At 36.1% G+C, this 26,146-nt stretch overlaps 1 protein-coding gene across 1 annotated transcript; it reads right to left on the reverse strand.

The window, feature by feature from the left end:
- Positions 1–8,304: 8,304 nt before the first annotated feature.
- LOC142344209 (protein lifeguard 4-like) lies at positions 8,305–25,212 on the reverse strand. The gene is made up of 5 exons (XM_075395759.1): positions 24,844–25,212; positions 23,332–23,440; positions 20,901–21,006; positions 19,810–20,007; positions 8,305–9,021 (listed from the first exon to the last, which is right to left on the reverse strand). The coding sequence occupies exons 1-5, from the start codon at positions 25,034–25,036 to the stop codon at positions 8,815–8,817; spliced, it is 813 nt and encodes a 270-aa protein (XP_075251874.1). The 5' UTR covers positions 25,037–25,212; the 3' UTR covers positions 8,305–8,814.
- Positions 25,213–26,146: the final 934 nt, after the last annotated feature.

Raw genomic sequence — 26,146 nt, forward strand, 5'->3', positions numbered from 1 at the left:
AATAAAAGAAGTGAAATTAATGATAAAATCACATATGCAAATTCATTGTAAATGTCGATACCTATTGTCAAAACCAGTTATTCAAACTCAAAATAATCATTCATGATGGCGATTAGTTTCAAAACTAATCAACTAGCTACCTTAAACAGAAGCCTTGCGTGCGCAAATGTTATGTTTACAATTGGCGAAATTCAAGGCCATGTAAAAAAATAACAGCTAAATTTGAATGCTCCAACTCCCAAGCAAACAATATCGTTATAACAGGCCACTGGAACGTGGAGTAATCCGTCTTCACATCTACGGCTAAATTTTATGCTCTAGCGATCTTCTGTTGTCTCTATTTTACCCATTGAATGTAAGCATTCTAATCGGAAGTCTTATACCTTTATTAATTGTGAACTATGATCATGTCAATTCTTACCTTGAGCAAGCTTGTCCACGTCTTGGAGAAGACCTTCATGTTGATTTCCAAGTCTTAACCATTTCTTACAAGTCTATATCCAAGTCTTGGCCAAGAATTGCATGTCGAAGTGCCAAGAGACTAGAGAAAGTATATGGCCAAGACAAGCGATTGTAAATCTAGCTTTGACCCAGAATTGTCAGTCCAAATTCACATATTGACCAAGATTTTGCAACTGCATAACCAAGACATGAAGTCTTGGCTAATAATTTAGAGTCCTTGCAGAAGGCATCAATACAGAGAAAAAAACAATCTTAAGTCAAACAACAAAAGACAATTTTGCCAGGAAGAATTAGGCAAATTCAATTTTCATATAGTACAAGTACACATACAAATGAAAAAGGTTCTGTCATGCAATGAACACTAGTAATCTAACCACATAATATCAGCCAAGCCCTAATGCGCTCACAAACATCTCAATTTGAGAAGAAAGAGAAAAAATGAAGAAAAAACTGTAAAGTTTCTCCATATTTTGTCAAATTTTATTGAAAGAGCCATTTTGTAACAAAAAAACTTGTAACCTCCGTAGTAAACAGAGCCTGCAGCAATGAGATTTTAATTCAACTATCCATAAATTCAACAAAACGATACAATTGGCCAAAATAACACAAATAGACTACTTCAGCAAAATAGTTGGAAAACCGTCAAATTAAAGTGAAATTCCCGTTATTTAAAAAAACTTCAAAAAGGTATCAAAACAGGCTAAAACTTTTACTTATGCCGACAATAACCTGATAGACAACACAAAACATAGCTTGAAGATTGCCAACAAATAGCCACAATAGCTTCGTAGATCTGCAGTCTCAAAACAAAAAACAGTAAAAAAAAATACAGACCAAAACATTACTCTTTTTATTAAAGGATGAGATGTTATATTTTGATATCTCTTTAAAAAAAAGAAAAGTTTAACGAAAAGTCTGTTTCAAAGTGAGGAAGTCATTTTTGAGAGTGAGGTAAGTCACGTGTGACCAAAAACTTAATCACGCAAAAGAACAAAAAAACTCGCTCCACTAAGAGTGAAAAATGACATCACGCACGCAATTCATTTGAAATTGTATGAACAAATGAACAAGAAAGCAGATATGAAGTGATTGTGACGTCATATGGTCGTAACAAAAATCTGGTCTTGGCGACGAAAAAAATCGGAGAAGGCCAATAATAGCCCCAGCTATCGCTGTGCAGCTATTAAAAACTAAAACAAAAAACAGCTTCAAGAAGACGCACGTGAACAAAAAATCACTAACTTAGCGAATTTTTTTTCACAACTTTATTTCTTGCTCTTTCAGAAGAAGGTATGAACAACAGAACCACTCTTTTCGCCGCTCTTCTAATTTAATCGCTGAAAGATTTTCCGTTTTACTTGCTCGCTCAATTAACGCCTCTTCCAATCGTAAAAAAAGGGTGCCCCGATACAATTCAAATTTTTAAACTGCAAAAAAAGAGAAGGCGTATCTACTATCGCATTGCCGCTTTAACCATAAAAAATTCGTTGAAGAGGAACTAACGGGAAAGAGATCTAGCTTTGTTTATTGATAGCAACTGATAGATAATGTGAAGGGAAACAACCAAAGAATCTCAATTTCACGATCACAAATTTTTGACTCACTAAGTTCTCGTTTTTCTTTAGAAGTTAAGACCCAAAACCATCAGCATTTTTCTACAATTCAGGAATTTACATTAATTTTCTAAAATGTCTAAAAGCTTAATTACAAACAATCTGTCAAAAAATAAAATGGTCCCGTAACTCTTGCAGTGATCAACTCGGTGCATGCTTTAGACAACCTGAGCACATTCGGGTCATATAAAAGCTCAATTAGATTCTGTGGTGCAAAATTATACAAAAATTTAGGGCACCTTGGAGTTATTACCTCTGAAGCTTATCCCCGCTATTGATTGGTTTATTAAATAGTTCCTTCTTTATACTCAATTTAGCTCTCTGGACACCCAGGTTTCCGTTCAGACTGTGACATGCAACAAAAATTAAAGAACCCAGATCAGTAATTAACCCACGATAAAAACTACATGTTTATTCTTCCCCAGTGGATACCCTCAATAACTGATACTTTTACATCAATGTTATTTAATGCAAACATTTAAATTTAAATTTATACATTAAAATGCAAACCAAAATCAGTGTAAAATCAAGCATTACTTTGCAAGTATTGAAAACAAAATTTGGTGTCTCCACATTGAAGCGTTAATAATGCAGAGAAGGCTATTAAGGACAGTATTCGAAACAAACAAAACTCTAAATATAATAAAAAACATAGCAGGACAAGTCCTGACGTACAATTCAAAGAATTTTCATTGATAAACAGAAAATTAGCTCTCTGGACACCCAGGTTTCCGTTCAGACTGTGGCATTCAACAAAAATTAAAGAACCCAGATCAGTAATTAACCCACAATAAAAACTACGTTTACTCTTCCCCAGTGGATACGGTCAATAACTGATACTTTTATATCAATGTTATTAAATGCAAACATTTAAATTTAAATTTATACATTAAAATGCAAACCAAAATCAGTGTAAAATCAAGCATTACTTTGCAAGTATTGAAAACAAAATTTGGTTTCTCCACATTGAAGCGTTAATAATGCAGAAAAGGCTACTAAGGACAGTATTCGAAACAAACAAAACTCTAAATTATAATAAAAAACATAGCAGGACAAGTCCTGACGTACAATTCAAAGAATTTTCATTGATAAACAGAAAATTAGCTCTCTGGACACCCAGGTTTCCGTTCAGACTCTGACATGCAACAAAAACTAAAGAACCCAGATCAGTAATTAAGCCACGATAAAAACTACATGTTTACTCTTCCCCAGTGGATACCCTCAATAACTGATACTTTTACATCAATGTTATTTAATGCAAACATTTAAATTTAAATTTATACATTAAAATGCAAACCAAAATCAGTGTAAAATCAAGCATTACTTTGCAAGTATTGAAAACAAAATTTGGTTTCTCCACATTGAAGCGTTAATAATGCAGAAAAGGCTACTAAGGACAGTATTCGAAACAAACAAAACTCTAAATTATAATAAAAAACATAGCAGGACAAGTCCTGACGTACAATTCAAAGAATTTTCATTGATAAACAGAAAATTAGCTCTCTGGACACCCAGGTTTCCGTTCAGACGGTGACATGCAACAAAAACTAAAGAACCCAGATCAATAATTAAGCCACGATAAAAAACTACATGTTTACTCTTCCCCAGTGGATACCCTCAATAACTGATACTTTTACATCAATGTTATTTAATGCAAACATTTAAATTTAAATTTATACATTAAAATGCAAACCAAAATCAGTGTAAAATCAAGCATTACTTTGCAAGTATTGAAAACAAAAATTGGTGTCTCCACATTGAAGCGTTAATAATGCAGAGACGGCTATTAAGGACAGTATTCGAAACAAACAAAACTCTAAATATAATAAAAAACATAGCAGGACAAGTCCTGACGTACAATTCAAAGAATTTTCATTGATAAACAGAAACTTAGCTCTCTGGACACCCAGGTTTCCGTTCAGACTGTGATATGCAACAAAAACTAAAGAACCCAGATCAGTAATTAAGCCACGATAAAAACTACATGTTTACTCTTCCCCAGTGGATACCCTCAATAACTGATACTTTTACATCAATGTTATTTAATGCAAACATTTAAATTTAAATTTATACAATAAAATGCAAACCAAAATCAGTGTAAAATCAAGCATTACTTTGCAAGTATTGAAAACAAAATTTGGTGTCTCCACATTGAAGCGTTAATAATGCCGAGAAGGCTATTAAGGACAGTATTCGAAACAAACAAAACTCTAAATATAATAAAAAACATAGCAGGACAAGTCCTGACGTACAATTCAAAGAATTTTCATTGGTAAACAGAAAACTAGACATAGAACGGACTATGAATTGATTGGGAAAACCATTAAGAAAAAAATCTGATCCAAAAAATCGAAAAAACAGTAAAAAAAATCAAAGTGAAATTGCAGCAAGTGAGCAAAAAACCACTACCGATAAAGCGAATTTTTGTTCAAACACCGTATTCTCACTCTAGTTTAAAATTAGAGCAAAAAAATTTCACGACGCAAAACCACTCGCTTTTTCGCTCCACTTTCTGTTTCGGCGTGACCAAAATCACTACTCCAATTTGACTTCAAATATCATGAAAATAAGTGAACAGATCTTAAAACATAGCCGGAAGAATTCCGGAAACAACTCGAAGGAGAAAATTACCCATGCTTATGACCAAACAACTAGAACAAGTATTGTTAACCCTGAACCTCCATAAATGCCATAAAAAATTAAGGAAGAATAGAAACAGCATTCAAAAACAAATTGAACAAAAAAAAACTAGAAAGCTTTTCATTGCTCCTTTACAATAAGAGCAATGAAAAGCATGCAAAACAATGGGCAAGTCGTAATAGGCTAAGAAACTTGTCTAAGATTAAAAAAAGAAAAACTGCAAAAAGAAAAGAAATAGTTTAAAATTTCTCAATTTTTCTGTCAATTTTCAAGAAGAAAAAAATGATTTATACCAGAAAAACCTTAGTCAATTGGTATCTGAACATTCCTTAAGTAACAAGCTTCTATTCAAATCCAACTTAAAGCATTAAAACAGGCAAAAAATCATTAAATTTCGTCTAAAATTCAGCAAAACTGATCAAAACCTCCAAATCAGCATTAAACTCAAATTGACTACTTGAAACCTTCAATTCCTATCAAAACAAGCCTAAAACTAATACAATATCATAATCAAACCTCATAACCATCAAAAGTTGCAAAAAACTAATTTTAAAAGCCGCACGTGAACAAAAAAATTTTGCTCGCTTCAAAAAAATTTTTCACACATCAATTTCTCGCTCTCTCAAAAATAGCAGTATGAACAAAAACCACTCTTTTCGCTCCGCTCTTCACTTTTTTTCAGCACCAAAATCACTCCAAATTTTTTCACGCGTTTCATTACCCGCTTCAAAAATCACTCCAATAAAATTGATAACATAGCTGGCAGATTGCCAGAAAATAGCAGTAATAGATTCGTAGATCGGCAGTCTAAAAAAAAACAGTAAAAAAGACAGACCAAAAAAATTCGTCTTCTCATTGAAGGCTGATCTGTTATAATTTGATTAAAAATCTGTATAAGTTATTGCTGCCTCTATTAGCTGATCTCAAATAACCTTCATTTAGAGTGACACACACCCATTCGACCTTATCTCTTTGCATTAAAGTAAATAAAAGTCAATTTCAAAGTGAGGAAGTCATTTTTGAGAGTGAGGTAAGTCAAGTGTGACCAAAAATTTAATCACGCACATGAACAAAAAACTCTCTCCACTAAGAGCGAAAAATGACGTCACACATGCAATTCAGTTAAAATTGCATGAACGAATAAACAAAAAGTGGCTGTGACGTCATATGGTCGTAACAAAAATCATGACGACGAAATAAAAAAAAACCAAGAGAAGGCCAATAATAGCCCCAGCTATCGCTGTGCGGCTATTAGAAAAAGGACTTCTCCAATACTCCTCTTCGAGTCGTAAAAAGGACTTCTCCAATACTCCTCTACGAGTCGTAAAAATACAGCGCCCCAATACAATTCAAATTCTTTGAATTGTAATAATAATATAATAAATATTCTATTCGAAGTAGTGATAAAACAAACTGAAAAATTTTGCAATTGAAACCTATCTACAATTTGTTTCTTTACGCCCCGCAAGTAAAAACACCGCGTCGTTTAGTTCAGAATAGAATCATGTGGAACTGCAAGTGAGAGACCAAAAAATCAAATGCCCTAGCACGTAAAAACCGAAGAACTCAGCATACGAGTGCAAATATTAGAAAGCAATGTCGGACGATTGCTCGATTCTATTGAAGCATGCTTCGCCCGGGGCGAGGGTAGTAGTAGCAGCTGCTTATGTAGGTTAAGGGCCTCAATAGTGTTATAAATGTTATTATAGTTGACAAAGGCCTTAAATAAGATTTGTAGAAAAAATGAGACCAATTTTGGCGCACTTTTCGATTGACTTCTTGTCGTAAACTACGCTTAGTAGTTTGTCTATTAAAATTGTGAATGAGTGAGTAATTGAGATCACATAAAAGCAGGCGTGACAAAAATCACTCGAAAGGTCAAAGATGTCAAGAAAAAAAATTAAATAACATAGCCGGCAGATTGCCGGAATAGCTGCGAAAGAATAGACCTGCGTGCCATATAATAGAGATAGAAACAGATACAGATCTAAATTGAAAAAAAAAAATCGACGCCGCTCAAAAAACTAGGCTAAAAAACATTCAGCGATAAATTTGTAAAGCTTGTTAAAATTCATTCCACAGAAGCCTCTTATTTCCTTTACTGCACATACGAGTTCCTTTAACCTTAAACAAATTCAAATTAAACTTAAGTTCCAAAGTGCAAAAGTCATTTTTTTGAGTGAGGTAAGTCACGTATGATCAAAATCTAATCACGCAAATAACCTAAAAACTTTCGCTGAAGCTAGTGAGAAATGACGTCACGCGCGCAAATGCCGTTAGTGAGAGGAAGAAGTCATTCAGAAAATTTGACTTTTTCAGCTTTGCTGTGTGAACAAATGTAAAACGAAAAAAGAGCGTCAGACGACGAAACAAAAAAACATAGCAGGACAAGTCCTGACGTACAATTCAAAGAATTCTCATTGACTAAACAGAAAACTAGACCTAGAACGGACTATGAATGGATTGGAAAAATCATTCAGAAAAAAATCTTATCCAAAAAATCGAAAAAACAGTAAAAATCAAAGTGAAATTGCCGCATGTGAACAAAAAATCACTACCGATAAAGCGAATTTTTGTTCAAACACCATATTCTCACTCTACTTTAAAATTAGAGCGAAAAAATTTCACACCGCAAAACCACTCGCTTTTCGCTCCATTTCCTGTTTCGGCGTGACCAAAATCACTACTCCAATTTGACTTCAAAAATCATGAAAATGTGTGAACAGATCTTAAAAAAAAAGACAGCGCCCCAATACAATTCAAATTCTTTGAATTGTAAAAACCAAGAGCACCGCAATATAGCTACGCTCAGCTTACAGCTTCGCAGCTATAAAAAAGGACACGATTACTATAATTGCTTCAAACTTTGTTCGAGAGGAAAACAGAATTATTTCTTTGCTGAATTCACCTACCTCACCCCGGCTATTTGACATGTCTGTTCTACTTGAAAATTTATCTATAATCGAGATTTGTATTTTTAATATAATTGGATTATAACTTATTTACAGCGGATCAAAGCATAAATCGTATTGCAGAATCATTTTACTGTCCTATTATTAAGTCCTAAATTAACTCAACTTCAATTTAAAACCATTGAAGCCCGATTAGACTGTTAAATGTTGAGTGTTCGGTGAGGGGTTTCAATTCAAGTCGCAAATGATTCTGAAATATATGTTCTATTCACATGTACAACCTAACCTACGCTCCCGAACGGACAGGCAGTCAACTCCATTCAGTGATATGCAAATCAGTTAAACTGAATAGTAATAATAATATCATGGGTAATGCTAAAGGTTATTGGGTAACACACAGGGCTAACCAAGAGCGAAGGTGCATTACGAGCCAGCGCCTCCAACCAAGTTTTTCAATTAGAATTGCGTTAATTTGTGGAATTTTGGAGACAAATGCCATGTGAATTATCATACCAAATATAATGTTTATTATAATATCATTTACTATAATCTATTGGTTAATAGTATATACTAATAGTATATACTAGTATATACTAAGTATAATCGTACCTTTGTCGTGATATCCCATATAAGAACCTTTTTACATTTATTACGATACCTTTTGTGGAATTAAACAGTCAAATCAGATTGCCCAATTTATTTGGTAGTGCCGCTGGCTTGTAATGATATTGAGGTATAGGAAACACACAGACAGACACACTTTAAAAATCCGGAATCCTCGCAGGGTTTGCGAGCAGATATACATTTACTCCTTAGCAACCTTCAAATGTTATAAGCGCTACTCTTTCTCGCATTTCAGTTACTATAATTTTCGCTATTCATTTTTTTATGTTTGCCGAAAATAAAAGTGATAACTTACAGCGCATATCAATGCAAACATTGATGTACTTATATTAACAACACACTTAAGTATTCATTCAAAAATCAAGCTTTGTTCTGTAATTTAAGCACCCAATTCTATTTCTAGCTATTTTTTCGATTGTTTACGACCAAGTTTCGGTAAAGAATACTGTTTGCGACTGTTTTGTGAGCTAGTTTAGAGCATTTCATTGCAAATTCTCCTCCGAAATCGCCAAATAATTAAGCAAGAATCCTTCAAAAATGCACTAATTCCACATGAAATCCACTTATTCCCGCCTGGCCGCTTTGAGAATGCGCAGAATGTATATGAAGAGGTTGATAATGTCCAGGTAGAGTTCAATTGAGGCCACAATGTACTCTTCGGGTGACACTTTGGACATGATCATTTGAGTGTCCACAATTATGAATAGACAGAACACTCCTGCCCCACCCACACTCAACATCAGCTCAAATGTCTCCGATTGCAGGTACAGCTGAACACATAGTTAAGTTACTTTTGAAAACGGTAACCAAAATCTTTAAAAAATTAGTGAAAAGAACATAAACCGACTAACGTTAGAAAAATTGCTCTCGAATGACAGGTGGCGCGAATTATTTCAGGGGCTGTAGCCTAGATTTTTCTTTATGGGTGCGAAAACATCAGCCGAAGGTAGGATTCGAACCCCGACCTCATGAGTCCGATACCGTTACATTGACAGAGGTATTAACTACTTGGCGGCTATCAGGGCCTTGTCACCGACTCTCTAACAATCGCTTTGTTTGAACAGCAAACTTTATTTCGGAGTGACAGCAATTGAACTCACTCAAAATCAAGTAAAAGTAATATGAAAAACAGCCGGTAGAATGCCGGAAACGACGGTTGATAGGTAGGTGGGAGGGCAGGTAGATAAAAAGTGGTGACAAATATAGAATCAAAAAATCTCAAAATGACCTCATCACCTTGAATATTATTGAATATCATCACCAGTTCCTAATTACTATGAATTACAACAAACTAAGCTACCGTTAAAGTCCAATGTTCGAAAAAAGAAGTCAACAATCCAAAACAGAGGTAGATGCTTGATACGGAAGAAGTCAAAATCCAAGTCATGAACAAACTTGCTAAAGCTAAAAAAACCTGTTGAATACCAATACTCCTCTTCGAGTCGTAAAAACCTGTAGAAAAGCAATACTCCTCTTCGAGTCGTAAAAAAGACACATGTTTACAATAATTGCTTCTCAATTCAGAGCAATTACAAAAACATTCTCAGTTCAGTGAAGGCTCGCTTGGATGTCAGAAAACCTGGGGTTTTTAGAACAATTTTAAACAACAGCTCAAACAACTCCCTTTTAAGGGACAGCTGAAAACACCGATTATAGAGAACAAATTCTACGCAGATTTTAAAAAAAAACTGCCACCAAACAACCACATAGCCGGCAGATTGCCGGAAAATAGCCACCGTTGACGCGCTTGATGCACATCGGGATTGAAACAAAAAACTAAAAAAGGAGATAAATTGTCCAACTGTTTTTTTTCAGTGTCAAAAAGTGTTCTAATTTGGCGTGCAGTTTCGGTCGGATTCTGAAACTATACTTAATTCAGCTTCTAAACTGAAAGCTCATAAGCTTAATACCAATGTCAGCTAGCAAATGCTCTAATAAACTTTCCTAATTCTCAATGACTTGATGACCTGGCTTTATCGGTTTATCCCGTCTGTTGATTTTGCTCTTTTGACCTTGACTGTATTTATTATCTTGCATAATTCATTGAGTAAATGGATTTAAAAAACGTTCAGTTGAAACAGTGAGTGAGGTAAGTCAGAACTCAAACGTGAAAGCCGCGACTTATGTAAAATGAAAAACATGCTCAAAAGGTAAAGCGAATTAAAAAAGAAAACATATCAGGACAAGTCCTGACGTACAATTCAAAGAATATTCATGGACTAAACGAAAAATTGGACCTAAAACGGACTGCGAGTGATTTGGAAAAACCATTTCTAAAAAAATAAGATTAAGATAAAAAAAATTTAAAAAAACAGAAAATTAGTGTCAAAATGCCTTATGTAACAAAAAACAATAGCAAGAAATTGAAATTTAGTTCAAACAAAAAACCTAGGCCTAGAATGAAATATGAATGGATTGAGAAAACCATTTAGAAAAAAATCCGATCCAAAAATTCGAAAAAAACAGTAAAAATCAAAGTTAAATTGCCGAATGTGTACAAAAAACCACTAGCCAGAAAACGATTTTCTGTTCAAGCACCGTTTTCTCACTCTACTTTAAAACAAGAGCAAAAAACGTCACGTCGCAAAACCACTCGCTTTTTCGCCGCAAGAATTCCGGAAGCAACTCAAAGCGTGAAAATTTCAAAAAAACGTAAATGCAGCTGAAGCCATTACCTTTTGTATTAAACCATTACCTCACCAAGTCTGATCGAAAAATTGGTGAAATTTAAACCATTGCCACCAAGAGAAACAACATTTCATAATAACAAAAACGTTTGGTAACATTAAAAAGTCAGCAATAATTAGGATGGTCAAAATACTGATAAGCTGCAGAAGTTGACAGAGCTGCTAATTGCCCTAAAATAATTCATGATTTTAATCTCAAAAACATCGCGAAAGCAAACGGCAGATAATAATCGTAGAAACTAAGTTAAATTTTTCAAAAAAGAATGCTTAAATATAGAAAACAGAAAACCACTACAATTAAATTTCTAATCACTGCAAAAAAGACAAAAACAACACACACTTCTTCCTGTTTGTATATATGCTAGACAACATGATTTCATGCTAAATCAAAAAATAAATTAATAGAAAAGACAACCAACAGAATAATATTCAAAGACAAAAAATCGTTTAAAAACTATATCAGGGCCGGAAGCAATATTCAATAAATAATAAAGAGTGAAAGTTGTGGAAAATGCTGTCTAGTAAACTCTCAGTACTGCCTTATCTCGAATGAAATCAATTGCAAACCAAAGACATGACGAAAATCTAAGAAAAAGCTGAAATTCAATTTTTTAACAAATGAAAATTAATATAGCTGTGGTGCGGTTGGCACCACTCCCTAGGGACGGAGTACAGAAGTAACCCAATCATCGATACAAACTCCTTATGAACTTACATTTAAACTTTCTTTCTTTCATTTCGTTGCATCATTGTGAACTGTATTACTTGACTCTTTATAGCAAACCATATGTGAACTTATTTGGCAGGTACTAGCAGGTACTGTCTGACCAACTCATTTCTGTTAAACTTGACACAGTAAAAAACTGAACTGAATTGTGTTATGTTTGATATTGAAAGTTAACCGAATCCCTCGGTACAGGAGAAAATTTAAGACTTGACTCTACACGTTTTGAATAAGCCTTAACATGGCGCAGTCAACAATGAAATCACCAATTGGTGTACCCCTATTCTGAGAAAGCGGGGCCAATCCAACAAACGAATGGCAAACGTGGTTTTGCACATTTAAAATGGCAATGATGGCCAAAGAAAATATGCACGTGGACCTACTCCTCAGATTAAAACCAACAGCAAACGATCTCTTCTACCCCATAATGCCAACACTCGAAGAAAGAATCGAAAACACAAGCGAAGAAGAGAATAGAAAACGAGAAATCCGAAACGAGCGACGCAAAGTCGACTGGGAGAATGAATGGAAGCAAATCAGGAGCAGGGGACCGATGATCGATAGGTATACGTGGGATGAAGCTGATCTGAAGGTGAAAAGCCTGACATACCTGATCCCCAGAGAAATCCCCATACCGTGATCGATCGCTGTTCCACAAACGAACTCGTATACGAGCTAGGTCTGACCTTTACTCGACCTAGAAATCTAACCTTCCATAGGTTCCAATTAATTACTGTACAACAGAATCCAAACGAAAGCCTGGAGACATTCTTCAGTAGGCTGCGAGAGCTAGGATCAAAAGCAGCCCTGGGGAACGTAGAGGAAGACCTCATTAAAGACTTTCATCGCGAAGATGAACACCACAATCCAGATGGAATTATTGTCCGAGGTGCGCACTGCCGCACAAGTGTTAAACTTCGCATTGTCTAGAGAGAGAGGACAGGAGAACCAGAAAGAAATCCTCCGTTCATCAGCGCCGAATTGGAATAGTCAAGTGAACGCTATAACGAACAAGAATGTACGGCACGAACTCAACAACAAAGCACCCAGCAATTAAACAAAACAAACGAACAATGCTGGAGATGTGGAGGCAGTTTCACTGCAGGACATGTGAATCAGTGTACGGCAAAACAAGCTGTATGTGACATCTGTAAGAAAACTGGGCATTTTGCTAAGATGTGCCGATCCAAAATTCCTCCTTTGCCAGCACGGAGACAAAATAAAAGAGGTCCATTACAACGTCCCCAGAGACAGAGTAACCAACTTAAAGTCAGACAAATACAAGAACAACTCATCGAACAAGAAGATTAAAGAGAAGAAGAAGAGTTAGAATCGGTCGACCCAGAATCCGCACTATACATAAAAGAACTGTCAGAGGACTGGGCCGACATCAATCACATAGCACCAGATTCGTTTATAGAAGTACAAAACGTACAACTAAACACGACTATGCCAAAAAGAAATCTGGGTGGAAACTACCACAAACAAACTGAAAATACAGTGGCTAGCGGACACAGGATCCCCCAGGAGTTTCATCACCAAGGAACAAGCAAACAAAATTATGGAACACAATCCCGAGGTGAAACTTCAACAATACACCAGCCAAACAAAATAAAAATGTTTCAACAACAACAACATTAAAATAGAAGGAGAGATTAACATCACCCTCCAGTCCGCATCATGGACAGCACAAAACTGCAGAATACTAGTGGTACAAAAAACGCACAACTTAATGGGCAGAGATGTCCTACAGAAGCTTGGAATCTAACTACAGCAGAAACCCAATAAATCCCCAGGTAACCAAATTAATTCCATTTCTTCAATCGAAACGGAGAAAAACATCATCAAATGGATTTATAATAAGTATCCACACCTTTGTACTAGACTAGGAAAATCAAAAAATCACGTAGCTGAATCAATATTCAAACTAAACTATATCCCAATACAACAAAAAGGACGTCGAGAACCACTACATTTACTCGAAAAAGTCGAACGCGAATTAGACAAATTGATACAAGACAAACAAATATCCAAACTCGAAAAATGTCCTGACGACCTATTCGTTAGCCCAGTTGTAATAACAGTGAAAAAAGACAAGTCAGTAAAAATAGCACTAGACTCCAAAAAATTAAACAAAGCGACACAGAAAAACAAGTATCAAATGCAAAGCATCGATCACCTAGTGGACGCAGTTGCATTATATATCACACAAAGAAAAGATTCCCCAGGGACATTTTGGTTCTCAAAAATAGACCTAAAATATGCCTACAGTCAAATCCCACTAGACAACTCCATAGCAAAGCACTGCAACTTTAGTATACTGGGGGCAAAAGCAACCGGAACATATAGATTTATAAATGGCTTCTATGGTCTAACTGATATGCCAGCAACGTTCCAAAAAACAATCGACAAAACACTAGAAGGAATACATTCAAAATTTGCATTCCTTGATGATATTCTGGTTATCACCAAGGGATCCATTCGGGATCATGAAAAAGAATTGGATAAAAAAACTCAAGAGACTAGACAACGAAGGACTAGCTATAAACTTACAAAAATGCGAATTCGCAAAAAAACATTAATGAATGGCTAGGTTTTACAATAACACCGAGTGGAATTACTCCCCTGGTTACAAAAACAGAAGCAATTACGCAACTCGATAACCCGAAAACACTAAAACAATTACGATCGTTCCTAGGGAGCGTCCACCATCTTACCAAATTTATACCGAATCTCGCTAAGCTATCAGAACCACTCCGACCACTATTAAAGAAAAATCCCGAATCTAAAAACAATGAACTAGATTGGAGAGAACATAGCTCGGCATTCAATAACATCAAAACAAAAATACATCAAATAATCGAAAACAAACATTTCGATACAACAAAACAAACACGAGTGAAATGCGACGCCAGCGCGAAAGGACTTGGGGCCTGCATTGAACAAAAACATAACCAAGAATGGCACACAATTGCATTCGCAAGCAGATTTTTAAATAAACATGAATCCAGATACAGTACAAACGAGCTAGAACTCCTAGCTGTAGTATGGTCCCTCGAACATTTTAAACACTACCTATTTGGGACCGAATTCACATTACAAACAGACCATCGAGCTCTCTTAACAGCCCTCAATGAAAACCGCGGGAATAAAACATACCAAAGTAGATTAACAAGATGGGTAGACAGATTACTCCCATTCAATTTCAATCTCGAACACATCCCGGGGGAAAATATGGGGTTTGCAGATTATCTAAGTCGTCACCCCAAAAACAACCCCCCCCCCATCACCAGACGACACAAAATTCATAGTTAATTTAATAAATGACTTTAAATTCTTACTCACACAAAATTCGATTAATTACAGTTCGGCTACTCGCACAAATTCAGACAAATACCAGACAAAACAATTACACGCGAACAATAATACGCACGCGAACAAATACGATAACGCTTTTTGCCTTAATCCTTCCAACTTTCAGCCGCTTTCTTTGTCTCATTCAAATTCACAAAATTCAAGTCTATTCATTCCAAACAAAATTTCAATCAAATCTAACTTAAGTACAAAACCCCAGGGATTATCCCCAAAAGTTACATCAATTATTTCGATATCACCTAGAATCTCAAAACATCTTCCCCAGGGAGATCAGACTATCCACGTTACTACTAGGAGTAGACCAAAACTAAACACGTTCGATCAGGAAATAACCAAAAGACAACGCGCCCCAAACAAAAAGAACATCAAAATGAACAACAACAAAATTACCATTGGTACTTAAACGGAAGACAACACCAACAAAGGGCTAGGACGTGCAGCCATAAGACCAGACCCCCAGAATCCGATTTACCCCTTAGCCAACACCGCCAACATGCCTCAATATAGGAAAAACCTGAGCCAAGTTTTCGGCGAAGAATTCGTCGCCGAAGCAACTCAAAAAGATCGACAAATGGCCCCCATTATAAAACTCATCCGAGATAAGGACTGGGAAACCCTCAAAAAAGTCAGCCCATACTTTTACTCATTGAAAAGAGATCTATCCATAACACCATCTGGCTGCGTGTTATACGACAATAGATTAAAGGTACCTACTTCGCTTAAACAACTCGTAATTAATTCTCTTCACCAGACACACCCGGGCCAGTCAGGAATGTTACAATTAGCTGATCTAGTTTGGTTCCCTAGGATCCATAGGGAAGTAACAGCAAAGGCTCAATCATGCGGGGACTGCATAAGTTAAGGTAAAAACCTTAAACCGATAGCTCCGAAAAAATCCCTCGGGATATTACCTAAGCTAAGCGAACCAAATGAAGAAGTACAATTAGATTGTGCGGGACCAATACCGTTTAGAGAACACAAACAAAACTATAATATTTTAGTCTCGGTAGATCGATTAACAAGATATCCTCACGCAGAGGTATTTAAAGACTGTGATACACAAACAGCACTAAATTATTTAGAAGAATACTGCCGATTTCACGGCATACCACGTTCATTAAGATGTGACCAAGCCCAAGCCTTTAAAGCAAGAGAATTTGAACTCTTCTGCAAAAACAAAATATCAAACTAACACTAGCTCCCGCGGGAGACCATAGGGCAACAGGAATGGTAGAAAGGTTAATTCAAACATTAAAAAGGAGAATCGACGTGATGGAACATGACCCTTTATGGTCTTCCGCCAATCTAGCAACAATAGTAGCTAAAATAATAGAATCAATAAGGCTTATTCCCAACGCAACAACCAAAATAAAACCTTTTGTAGCCCACTTCGGCAGACCTCCAAACACAGAACTTTCTGATATGATTACGAAACCGTCAAACAAAAATCTATCATACAAACAAATAGACAAATATGCTTCAGATCAAGCGATGCTACGACACCCAGCACTCCCCAGGGAAATCATGTGGGACTGGGACCACGATAGCGAATCAGAACTCGACATCCAGTATAAAGCCCAATCGTAACCGAACCCCGTCACAAGTGATACGGATGATTCAGAGAACGCGCCGCTGCTTAGCCAAACGCGCGCTCCTGGTAAGAGCATACCTGACAGGCTAGAAATTACATTTGGCGATAAAACTTCTACCGTAATTTACCATAGAAAAAATATAGCGCGAAAAACATTAGCCCGTAAAGTACCGGAACCCCGGGGAACTTTAAAACCCCAATAGAATATAATCCCAGATGGAACAATAACAAACTATTCTCCCCACACAATAACATTAGACACTGATAACCGAAAAAACACGGTCATAAGAAAAAACGATCTAGCAATCGTTATAGAAACAAAACCCCGCAACCCCGAACCTGAATCAAAACCTCGGCTTATACATATGGTAGCATGTAAAACCGTCGGTGAATATAAACGTAACCAAGAAAAAATAAGAAAGTTCTGTTTAGAAGAAAAAGCAGCCATAGCCAAACAACAAGAAGCTAAAGCGAAGCTAACGCGAGCAACCCCACTACAACCAGTTCCAATGCCACAAAACCAACCAGGACCAAGCCACAGCGTCATCAACACCCAACCACTGGGACACTCCGAACTAGTGGCATTGGCTAAAAGAAACCAACAGGCACACAAACGACAGCGTGCCGCAAAGAATACTCTAAGCAAGCAAACACATAAACAAGTACGCCCACAACCACCGACGCGCAAGTCCCCAGGGATCCCCAAGAGACCCCAATGGATCAAAAACGCCAAAGCACGCCTCACGAAGCCCTCCAGCTCGAGCGTATTTGATCAGAAATCGAAAGCCGCTGCACTGCAACAATCCAGGGAATCAAAAATGCAGGCCGAGCGTAAGCTAAAATACTCCAGTTCTTCCGACAGCAAGAGCTTTACGTCGGTCAACAAGGCAAAACTAAAATTCTCGCCAACTGTCAAGATCCACAGTATCGAACCCGAATCCCCTGGGACCACACCATTCGAGATTGTCACTTCCTCCGACCCCAACGACTTCATGAATGACAACAACGAATCAACGCAGGCAAATCAACCATCATGCTCGTACTCTCCTCCAGTACAGAAACGTCCCCAGGGAATAATGAAATCTACGCTGAGGCTAGACAAAATTGTAAAGATTTGGAACCAACCAAATCATGAAAGTACAACTCTCAACAATAGCTCCGCGGACGATTTCCCGATACAGCCACCAATACGACAGATAGAAGTAGTTTACCTGGATACAACTACATCCGACAACACCACAAACGCGGACGTCCCCGTGGTAGACCTAATCGAGGAAACTACATCAAACCATCCGGATGTACCAATGGTCGAACTGCCTGAAGACACTCCCCCAAGTAACAACAACGAGCTACCTATGGACGAGACACCCAAAGAAATACAAGAAGAACCCCCAATCCACGAGGAGGAACATAAGACACCGGCAACGTCCCCAGCGAAAAGCTCGAAATCGAGCATACATGCGATTTCTATAATCAAGACGAATTTTAAGGGCCTTAAAATTCCTATCGGCGGGGGTGTGTGGTGCGGGTGGCACCACTCCCTAGGGACGGAGTACAGAAGTAACCCAATCATCGATACAAACTCCTTATGAACTTACATTTAAACTTTCTTTCTTTCATTTCGTTGCATCATTGTGAACTGTATTACTTGACTCTTTATAGCAAACCATATGTGAACTTATTTGGCAGGTACTAGCAGGTACTGTCTGACCAACTCATTTCTGTTAAACTTGACACAGTAAAAAACTGAACTGAATTGTGTTATGTTTGATATTGAAAGTTAACCGAATCCCTCGGTACAGAAAATTTAAGACTTGACTCTACACGTTTTGAATAAGCCTTAACAATAACCAATATAAATGTAGGTGCCAGAACAGAGCTAGAAAGATATAAACCATAATGTAAAGAATGTGGACACAAATTAAGGAACACCGTAACAAAGAATACTTCTTGATTTTTGGAAGCTAAAAATCAAATAAAAACAAGAAAAACGAACACATTTCATTGTTCAATATCCGAAACATAGAAAAGACAACGATTCATCCAAGACAAGATCCATCCTACTGAACAGAACAAAGACAAAAAAACTGAATTCAAACATACGAAATATTGAAACATTTTGCAAAAAATAGTCCAAAAATTTTTAAGGCTCATGAAAAAAATTTCAAAACTTTATTGCTAAACTGTTTTTCAAAAATTTAGCGCTAAAAAATAAAACTGAGGAAAATTGGAACAACTACCAAAATCGGATTAGCATATGTACAATTTTATAAAACAAAATTACATCGAGGAAGAAAGAGGCGTTGAGTATATGAATTATCAATAGGAAGTTGCCATATAAACTGATTTTTGACAAAAAGACGGCTTAAAGATCCAAAAATGAAGAAATTATTTGAAAAAAGCCAAATATTAACTACAAAATCAAGAAATAGGTGTCAATTTTGAACTTAAAACTCCAGGCTCAGCAAAACACTGTGGCAACAATTTTCGAGCTTCACATTTCAATATAGCATCGAATAAAAATTAATTCTACAAAAAACCAAATTACAAGCAAAAAACTGGGCCACTTAGACGAAAAAACTACTAAAAACGGTTCTCTAAATATGCCATTCAGTCAAAAACTACTTTTCAATGTGAAAAGTCATTCACTAAACTCAGCGCATGATCAAAAAACTTCTCTCGCTCAGAAAAAGTTAGTTCTCACAGTAATTTTTCACATTAAAAAACCAATACTCATCTTCGAGTCGTAAAAAAAAGACAGCGCCCCAAAACAATTCAAATTCTTTGAATTGTAAAAAGGAGACCGCCCAAAAAATAGCCGTTTGAGAAGCTGACGGCGGCTATTAATAATTCTGATAAAGATAATTCTGAGTTCACAAATGCTTCTTAAAATTCCGAAAACCGGAGCATTTTTGAATGTGATCATCAACTTGAATGTCTCCGATTAAAGAGACACCTTAAAAATAACGAGCAGTCACGACTCAAACGCCGCAAAAAATATTTTGCCAAACTGTGCAAAAAAAATCCTGAACCACTTCATAACTAAATAGGTGCTTAAACGAGTTACTCCTTAACACTTATACAGAATAATTTCTAACTTAAAAATCTCCTAAGCTAAAAAAAGTGAACCCCGTCACACAAATTCAATTTTTTCGGCTAATGAAGTAGAGGCGAAGTTAACCTGGAAGAGTGGGGCAATGATGAGGAGCCATAGACATGTGAGGAGGACAGCCCCTAGAGTGGTGTAGTTGTGCTTAGTCTGAGTGGCATACAACATCAGCATCAGAGTCACCGAGAGAGTGATGGCAAATGCCTGCAGCACCAGGTCACTCTCGTAGAATGTCACCAGGGATCCCAACATTATTGACTCCATCAGAGTCTAAAACAGAAACATAAGCCACAATCATTGCACGAATTTCTCTCGAACGATTGAATTGACCAGAGTTCGATTCATTTGCAGACTGGTTCAGCCGGGATCATAGTAGAGGGGCACCTAAGGGGTTTCAAATATGTTATTGGAGTTTATATTCGACAAGACTACATTAATTGGTTCAAATACCGCTCGAGAGTAAGACTAATAATTTTCTAAGAATTAGTTTAATGATAATTATGGGCAAAAATTATGCCCATTTTTGTTTCACGAAATATCACTTTGACAGTTCTCGACTGTCTCCCCAAATACATATTTCCAAATGACATAACTATAACATTTAAATTGACTGTTAGATATCTATTTGGAAAAAATTCAATTTTATTAGAATCAGGGAGGACACTAAGGAAGAGGCCATATGACATAAGAGGACACATGCGGGTTGAAAACAACTTTGCTTCAAATTTTTGACATATTTTACTCTTCTCGGGGTCAAACTGGACTCGACCTAATGCATGATTAATTGTTGTATTAGAGCAGTAGAGTAATGTGTATATGGCTTGCAGGGCCAAGGGAGGGGAGACGTATAATTTTTAAAATTCCAATTTTTACACTTTATAACCATTTTTTAAAATATGATAAAGTTAAGTATATTTAATTGATATTCCCTATCAATTTATATCGACATAATATTCCCTATTTTATTATACTAAATGATATTTGTTTAAAATGTGTTAAAATATAGTTAATTTTATCATATTTTAAAAAAATTATAAATTTATTAAAAAATGGTTACAAAGTGTAAAAAATGGAATTTTAGAAATTATGCGTCTCCCCTCCCCTGTCCCTCTAAGCCCATATACACATTACTCACTAGTTATACTGTTCAAAGCGTTGCTTACGAAAGTGGCGAGCAAGATGAAGTTCATGGGGTAGTTGTTCCTGTTGATCTGCATCGCAATCAACACTCCAAATGTCCCAATTGCAGTCAAAATCACCAGCCATTGGCTATAATACAAATGCAAGTGTTAAGAAACTCCCAATAAAAACGTTGAATTTATTGTGATCTGCAGAATCTACAGATATCAAAAATTGTCGCGAAGCTGGATAAGGATTAAACTTGTATCTCTCCGATCCTTTGAATTTATAAGGGCGAATTTTAATTCCTCAGTGATTTATTAAGGTAGGTAAGCATATAGAAAACTTCAGAGTGGAGGCACCGATGGTATAATTGAAAACCAGTGCAACACTACACCAACTTTTAGTTGAAAACAATTTTAAATTTTAACAATTCGACTCGAAGAGGAGTATTGGTTGAACGTATCTTTTTTGATCGATAACTTTTTGGTGTATTTAAAAAAGGATGTAAAAGTCAATGCCGCGTGTGATTAATTCAACAGAATAAGATTAATTGGTACAACAGAAAAATGGTTACAAAAGCTGTTTTTCGATACCCTGAGAGCAACTTCATCTCTGGTCTATCTTGTGTGAGAAGCTTTTTTAAACCACTAAGCTTTGTTTTGCTGTCTTTCATTTTGATTGATAAATATTTTGAGTTTTTGTTAAGGAAAATTGAGTAAATTTGAGCAAATTTTTGTCTGTTTTTGCCTATTTCTTCTGATTTTACGCTTCTTGCTGTAGTTTTTCTGGGACAATTCTTAAATAAGAGCTTTTCTATAAGTGCTGCTACAATGAGTTGACTCTTAAGTCTACATATGGCACTTTTCATTGAAATAAATTCCACAAATTTCTATTTTCAGGTTTTTTTTGTTTGCATTTTTAATAGTTGTTTAATATTTCTTTTCTGCACATTGGATGACTGACCTAGCAGAGAATACTTAAAATTTTCATTTTTATCCGAACAAGAAGAAACTTGAAAGCATAACAGGGCACTTTTCGTTTGGAAAATTACAAAAAATTCTAATTAAGTAATAAAATAATTTCTAGTAAGTAGTAAGGAAACGGTGTTCGAACAAAAATTCGCTTTCTTGCTTGTGCTTCCGCGCTTTTGCTTCTTCTCAAAAGAAGTTTTGAAGTTCTCTCACTTAGGATCGACCAGAAAGTTAACTAACATTTGCTGCTATACCACTTTTTGAAAATATGGCCAGGAAACAAGTAACTGAGTTTTATCCACAAGCACAAAATTTGATCAAGATGTGTCATTTTTTATTACAACCAGTACTAAAAATTGGTAGTTTTTTTCTTAATTCTTTTGTATAAAATTTTCATATATCTCTATTCTCATGGGAGTAAGTTTACTAGTTACCAATCTTGCCGGAATAATTCAACAGAAATAGATAAATGGTACACTAGAAATATGGTTTCAAAAGATGTGTTTTCCGATACCCTAAGAACTTTAATTATTTTCTTGTTTGAGAAGCTTTTTAAACCAGATTTAACTGAATCTAAGTATCTGATTTAAAAACCGAATCTAAGTTTTTTGAATAGGACTGAATACAATTCCCGAGATAGTCAAAGCTACCTTACTCTTCTTCCAACCATCATTTAATTTTCAGTTATACGAGGTTGGTTTATTTAATAATCAAAATATTCAAGAACTTTAATTAGGTTGCCCATGCCACTTTCCTTTAGCCTGCATCTTCTACTAACTAATTTACTTGAATTCTCAAAAGAAAAATTGGAATCTCATTTTTTATCAGTCAGTCTTTTCTGGTATTTTCTACTTTTTAATTTTCCAATACTGTTTATAAGTCTCAATTCTTATGGGACTAAATTTACTAACTTTCAATTTTGCAAGTCTTATTCAACAGATTAATGACAACAAGCAAAACATGATCTCAGAACACGGATTCTCGATACCCCTGAGAACAATTTTATCATTCTTGCATAAAGTTTGTTTGAACAACAACTAAAGATCAAAAAATCAATCTCAGCTTTCAATAGGCGCTTTCTTGTTCCTGAATACATTTCTGAAGATACAATTAATCAATGTTTCTTTACCTCTTCAATATGGAAATATTTTTTTATTAGGGGTCGCGGCTTACTGGATATCATAAGGTCAAAAAGAATTTAATACATTGGACAATCAAATTTTATTAGTCCAGGCCATGCTACTAAATGATATACTTCGATTTTCGAAAAAAAAACCTGAATTCTATTTTTTGGAAGAAACGGTTATGAAGATTTCTGTAAAAACGGTTTAGATAATCCTCTAAGAGGCAGGACAAACCATTAAAATTTATATATACGTTTCTGAGGCACCAACTTTAGACGCTATTCTAGCTAAGAAAAGAAAAATTTTCCGACGATTGGATTTAGAATCATTTTCAAAGTAATAAATAATTGAAATTAATGACACCTTGAACAACTAACTTGTTCTGAATGAAGACTTTGGATGACTCGTTGAGCATGAATAGAGAACAGACGACCACTGTGGCGAACAGCTGTGCAGTCAGAATGCTATACACTTTCCTTATGAAACCTTAACACACACACTCTTACCTTTACTGATTGACCATACTAAATTCTCTTGTGATATAGGAAACATCACTTAGGTGATAGCTTATAATTTCATTATGAGCTTATTTATGGATATATCAGTACATTTCAGTTTTAGACCGAAGCTCAAATTGAAATAGTTGGACACTGAAATGAAAATTTTAAAAATCGGGACGTTCTTACTGACGTCTCACCTTACTTAAGTCATGAGTGAAGAAATCACATGAAAAAATTAGGTCAGACTGAAACATCTTACGACACGGAGTTCTTAGGTCGAAACGGAGTCAATCCTGAAATCGCGGTTGTTGGCGAACGTTGCTCATCTAACATCCAATTGAGTCCTTATCCACCCCACACCCCCCCCCCCATCTTACCAACAGGAAAACTTCAAACCAAGTTTGAAGACATGGTAAAATACCCAGAAATTGATGAACCATGATTGGAGACGTCTGGTGAACGGATATCTACCGACGCTCAACATGCAAGAGAAATAGACTCACTGCTATAACCAGCCTTCGCAAGAAAACAACATAGAGTGACTGTTAAAAGTCCTGATACCAAAAGCATCTGACCATGGGGACCAAACGGAAGTCAAAGGAAAAACGGTTATACGTTCGACCCGTTTCCAGCCTAGCAGAGATTTTCGTGTTTTTTTTATTTTTTGAATTGATATTTGTCATCTGGTCTTAGCTAACGCCCAATTCCCTTGAACTGAAACATCCCTTTTCTCATGCTTACAACACCCTTTCACATTTTTGGATTTTCCACATAAAGACAAATGTCAAATGTCTCAATTGACAGACCCACTGCAAACCTTCGATTTTCCCTCTTGAACCAGGCAGAATTTTGCAGATGACTGCTGAAGATACACGAATTCGTGATTTAAGCTACTGCCAAAATACTAAGCAAAGCTCACATTTTATGTCGATCCTAGAACTAAGCTACACCTTACATTGGCGATAAATCCATGAAATATAGAATAGAACAACGCTCCTTTTCTCAAACAGAGCAATTAAACATGATCCGGGAGCAAAATCAGATGAAGGTAATATTGATCTGGTAACGATTAAGGCCAGGGCCAGGACACTACCGAAAAGCACTTGAAAGTAAAATTTTTAGCACAAAACAAATCGTCTATTGATTTCATCAGTTCTTTCAACCAACCGGCTGTGCTAATGACCCCCATCAAAAGTTTTGAGGCAAATTTTCATTGTCAAACTGACAATGGGAAAGGAAAACAGGCTCATGTCATTAATTCATTTAGCGGTTTTGTATTGATTTTCAATTGTTTTCCAAACCTAATAAAACGCTGGGGGAAAGCCCTTATAAATGCCCATAACAAATTTTGTTGAGTTACACTGTTTAAAAAATGCAGTCTTGCCTCACCCAATCTGATAAGAACTGGTGCGTTGATCACATTATTGTTGTAACAGAAGTCATCCTCAATTGTGATTTTGAGCTCCCTCTCAGGGTACTTCTGATGTTTCTGGTGCACCCTTGTTCCACCAACATTGGGCAATGGAAGACCACCAGCAGAAGAGGCACTGTTGCTATTGGGCAAAGTTGGTGAGGACGCCATTTGTCAATTGCTCATTGAATAATCGGACTTATAATACTAAATTGTGTAAAACTATTTTTCAATATTTTTAAGGCAGTTGGGGAGAAATTGTTTGTTTCAGCACCACTCTTGTTCGAGGCAATTGTTAGTTAATTTGGAAGCCACATTTCAGACCTGAAACAATTTAACACATCACACCATGAATGAATCTCAAACAACGAAGAGGAATCAGTGTAAGCTGCGCAAAAGCAGAGCAACTGCTCCATCTACGCAAAAAAACTCCCAACATCATTTTCAATGGATAATCTTTCCCAAAAATCAAGCTTCCACAATTTTGTAAAACGCATTTTAAAGCAGTCTTGTCTGGTAAGTATTAAGGTGGCTGTAATCACTGGTGAACTTAAATAGAGCTATTAAAAACATGATTGGATGAATTGGGAGCCGCCCCTGAAATTGTGCGTGATGGAGAATTGATTCAAAAAAGTTTCATCTATTTCTATTACTGCGCACCTCGGGAACTCGAGAGATTTCAAAATAGATTTTCAGCGAAGTTTTGAACTTATCGTTGGGGACGGTGATTGCATTTGAACAGTGAACGTTCCATAGTTAAGTGGACAGGAAAAGAAAGATCCTGATTTTTTTGGAGACATTGAATGAAGAAAATATAAAATGTCTGTCAAAATCGAAACACCGCCAAAATTTTTAGTTACACAAGCGCAATAGGAAAAATTCTTTCTTTGATATACTTATTGAAAATTATAGCATTCGGTGAAAAAACTTGATAACAATGACGGGTAATTTGGTGTAAAAATTCAAGCAGAAAACAGCTCTTGCGATGTTTTCTGGAACTTTGTGCTCATATCTCGTACACAATACGATTAACCTTAATTCTGTTTGCTCATAAAAAACTTTTGAACTACATTTCAACGCGAAAAATAGTCCTCCAGCCGTTGCGTTTAGCGACAGTTAAAAATTAACCTGTCAACGACTGGTTGGGAAATTGAGAATGGCGGACAGTCTTTCAAAACTCCTGTTTTGTTTCTTACCCACTACGCTGTGCCACAAAAGATCCTGCTAGCTTGTTCTAGAACGTCTTTGAAAAACAAAGCAAAATTTCATGATAAAGACAAA

The sequence above is a fragment of the Convolutriloba macropyga genome, chromosome 8 (genome assembly GCF_964194025.1).
Source record: "Convolutriloba macropyga chromosome 8, txConMacr16.3, whole genome shotgun sequence".
Taxonomy (NCBI): Eukaryota; Metazoa; Xenacoelomorpha; order Acoela; family Convolutidae; genus Convolutriloba; species Convolutriloba macropyga.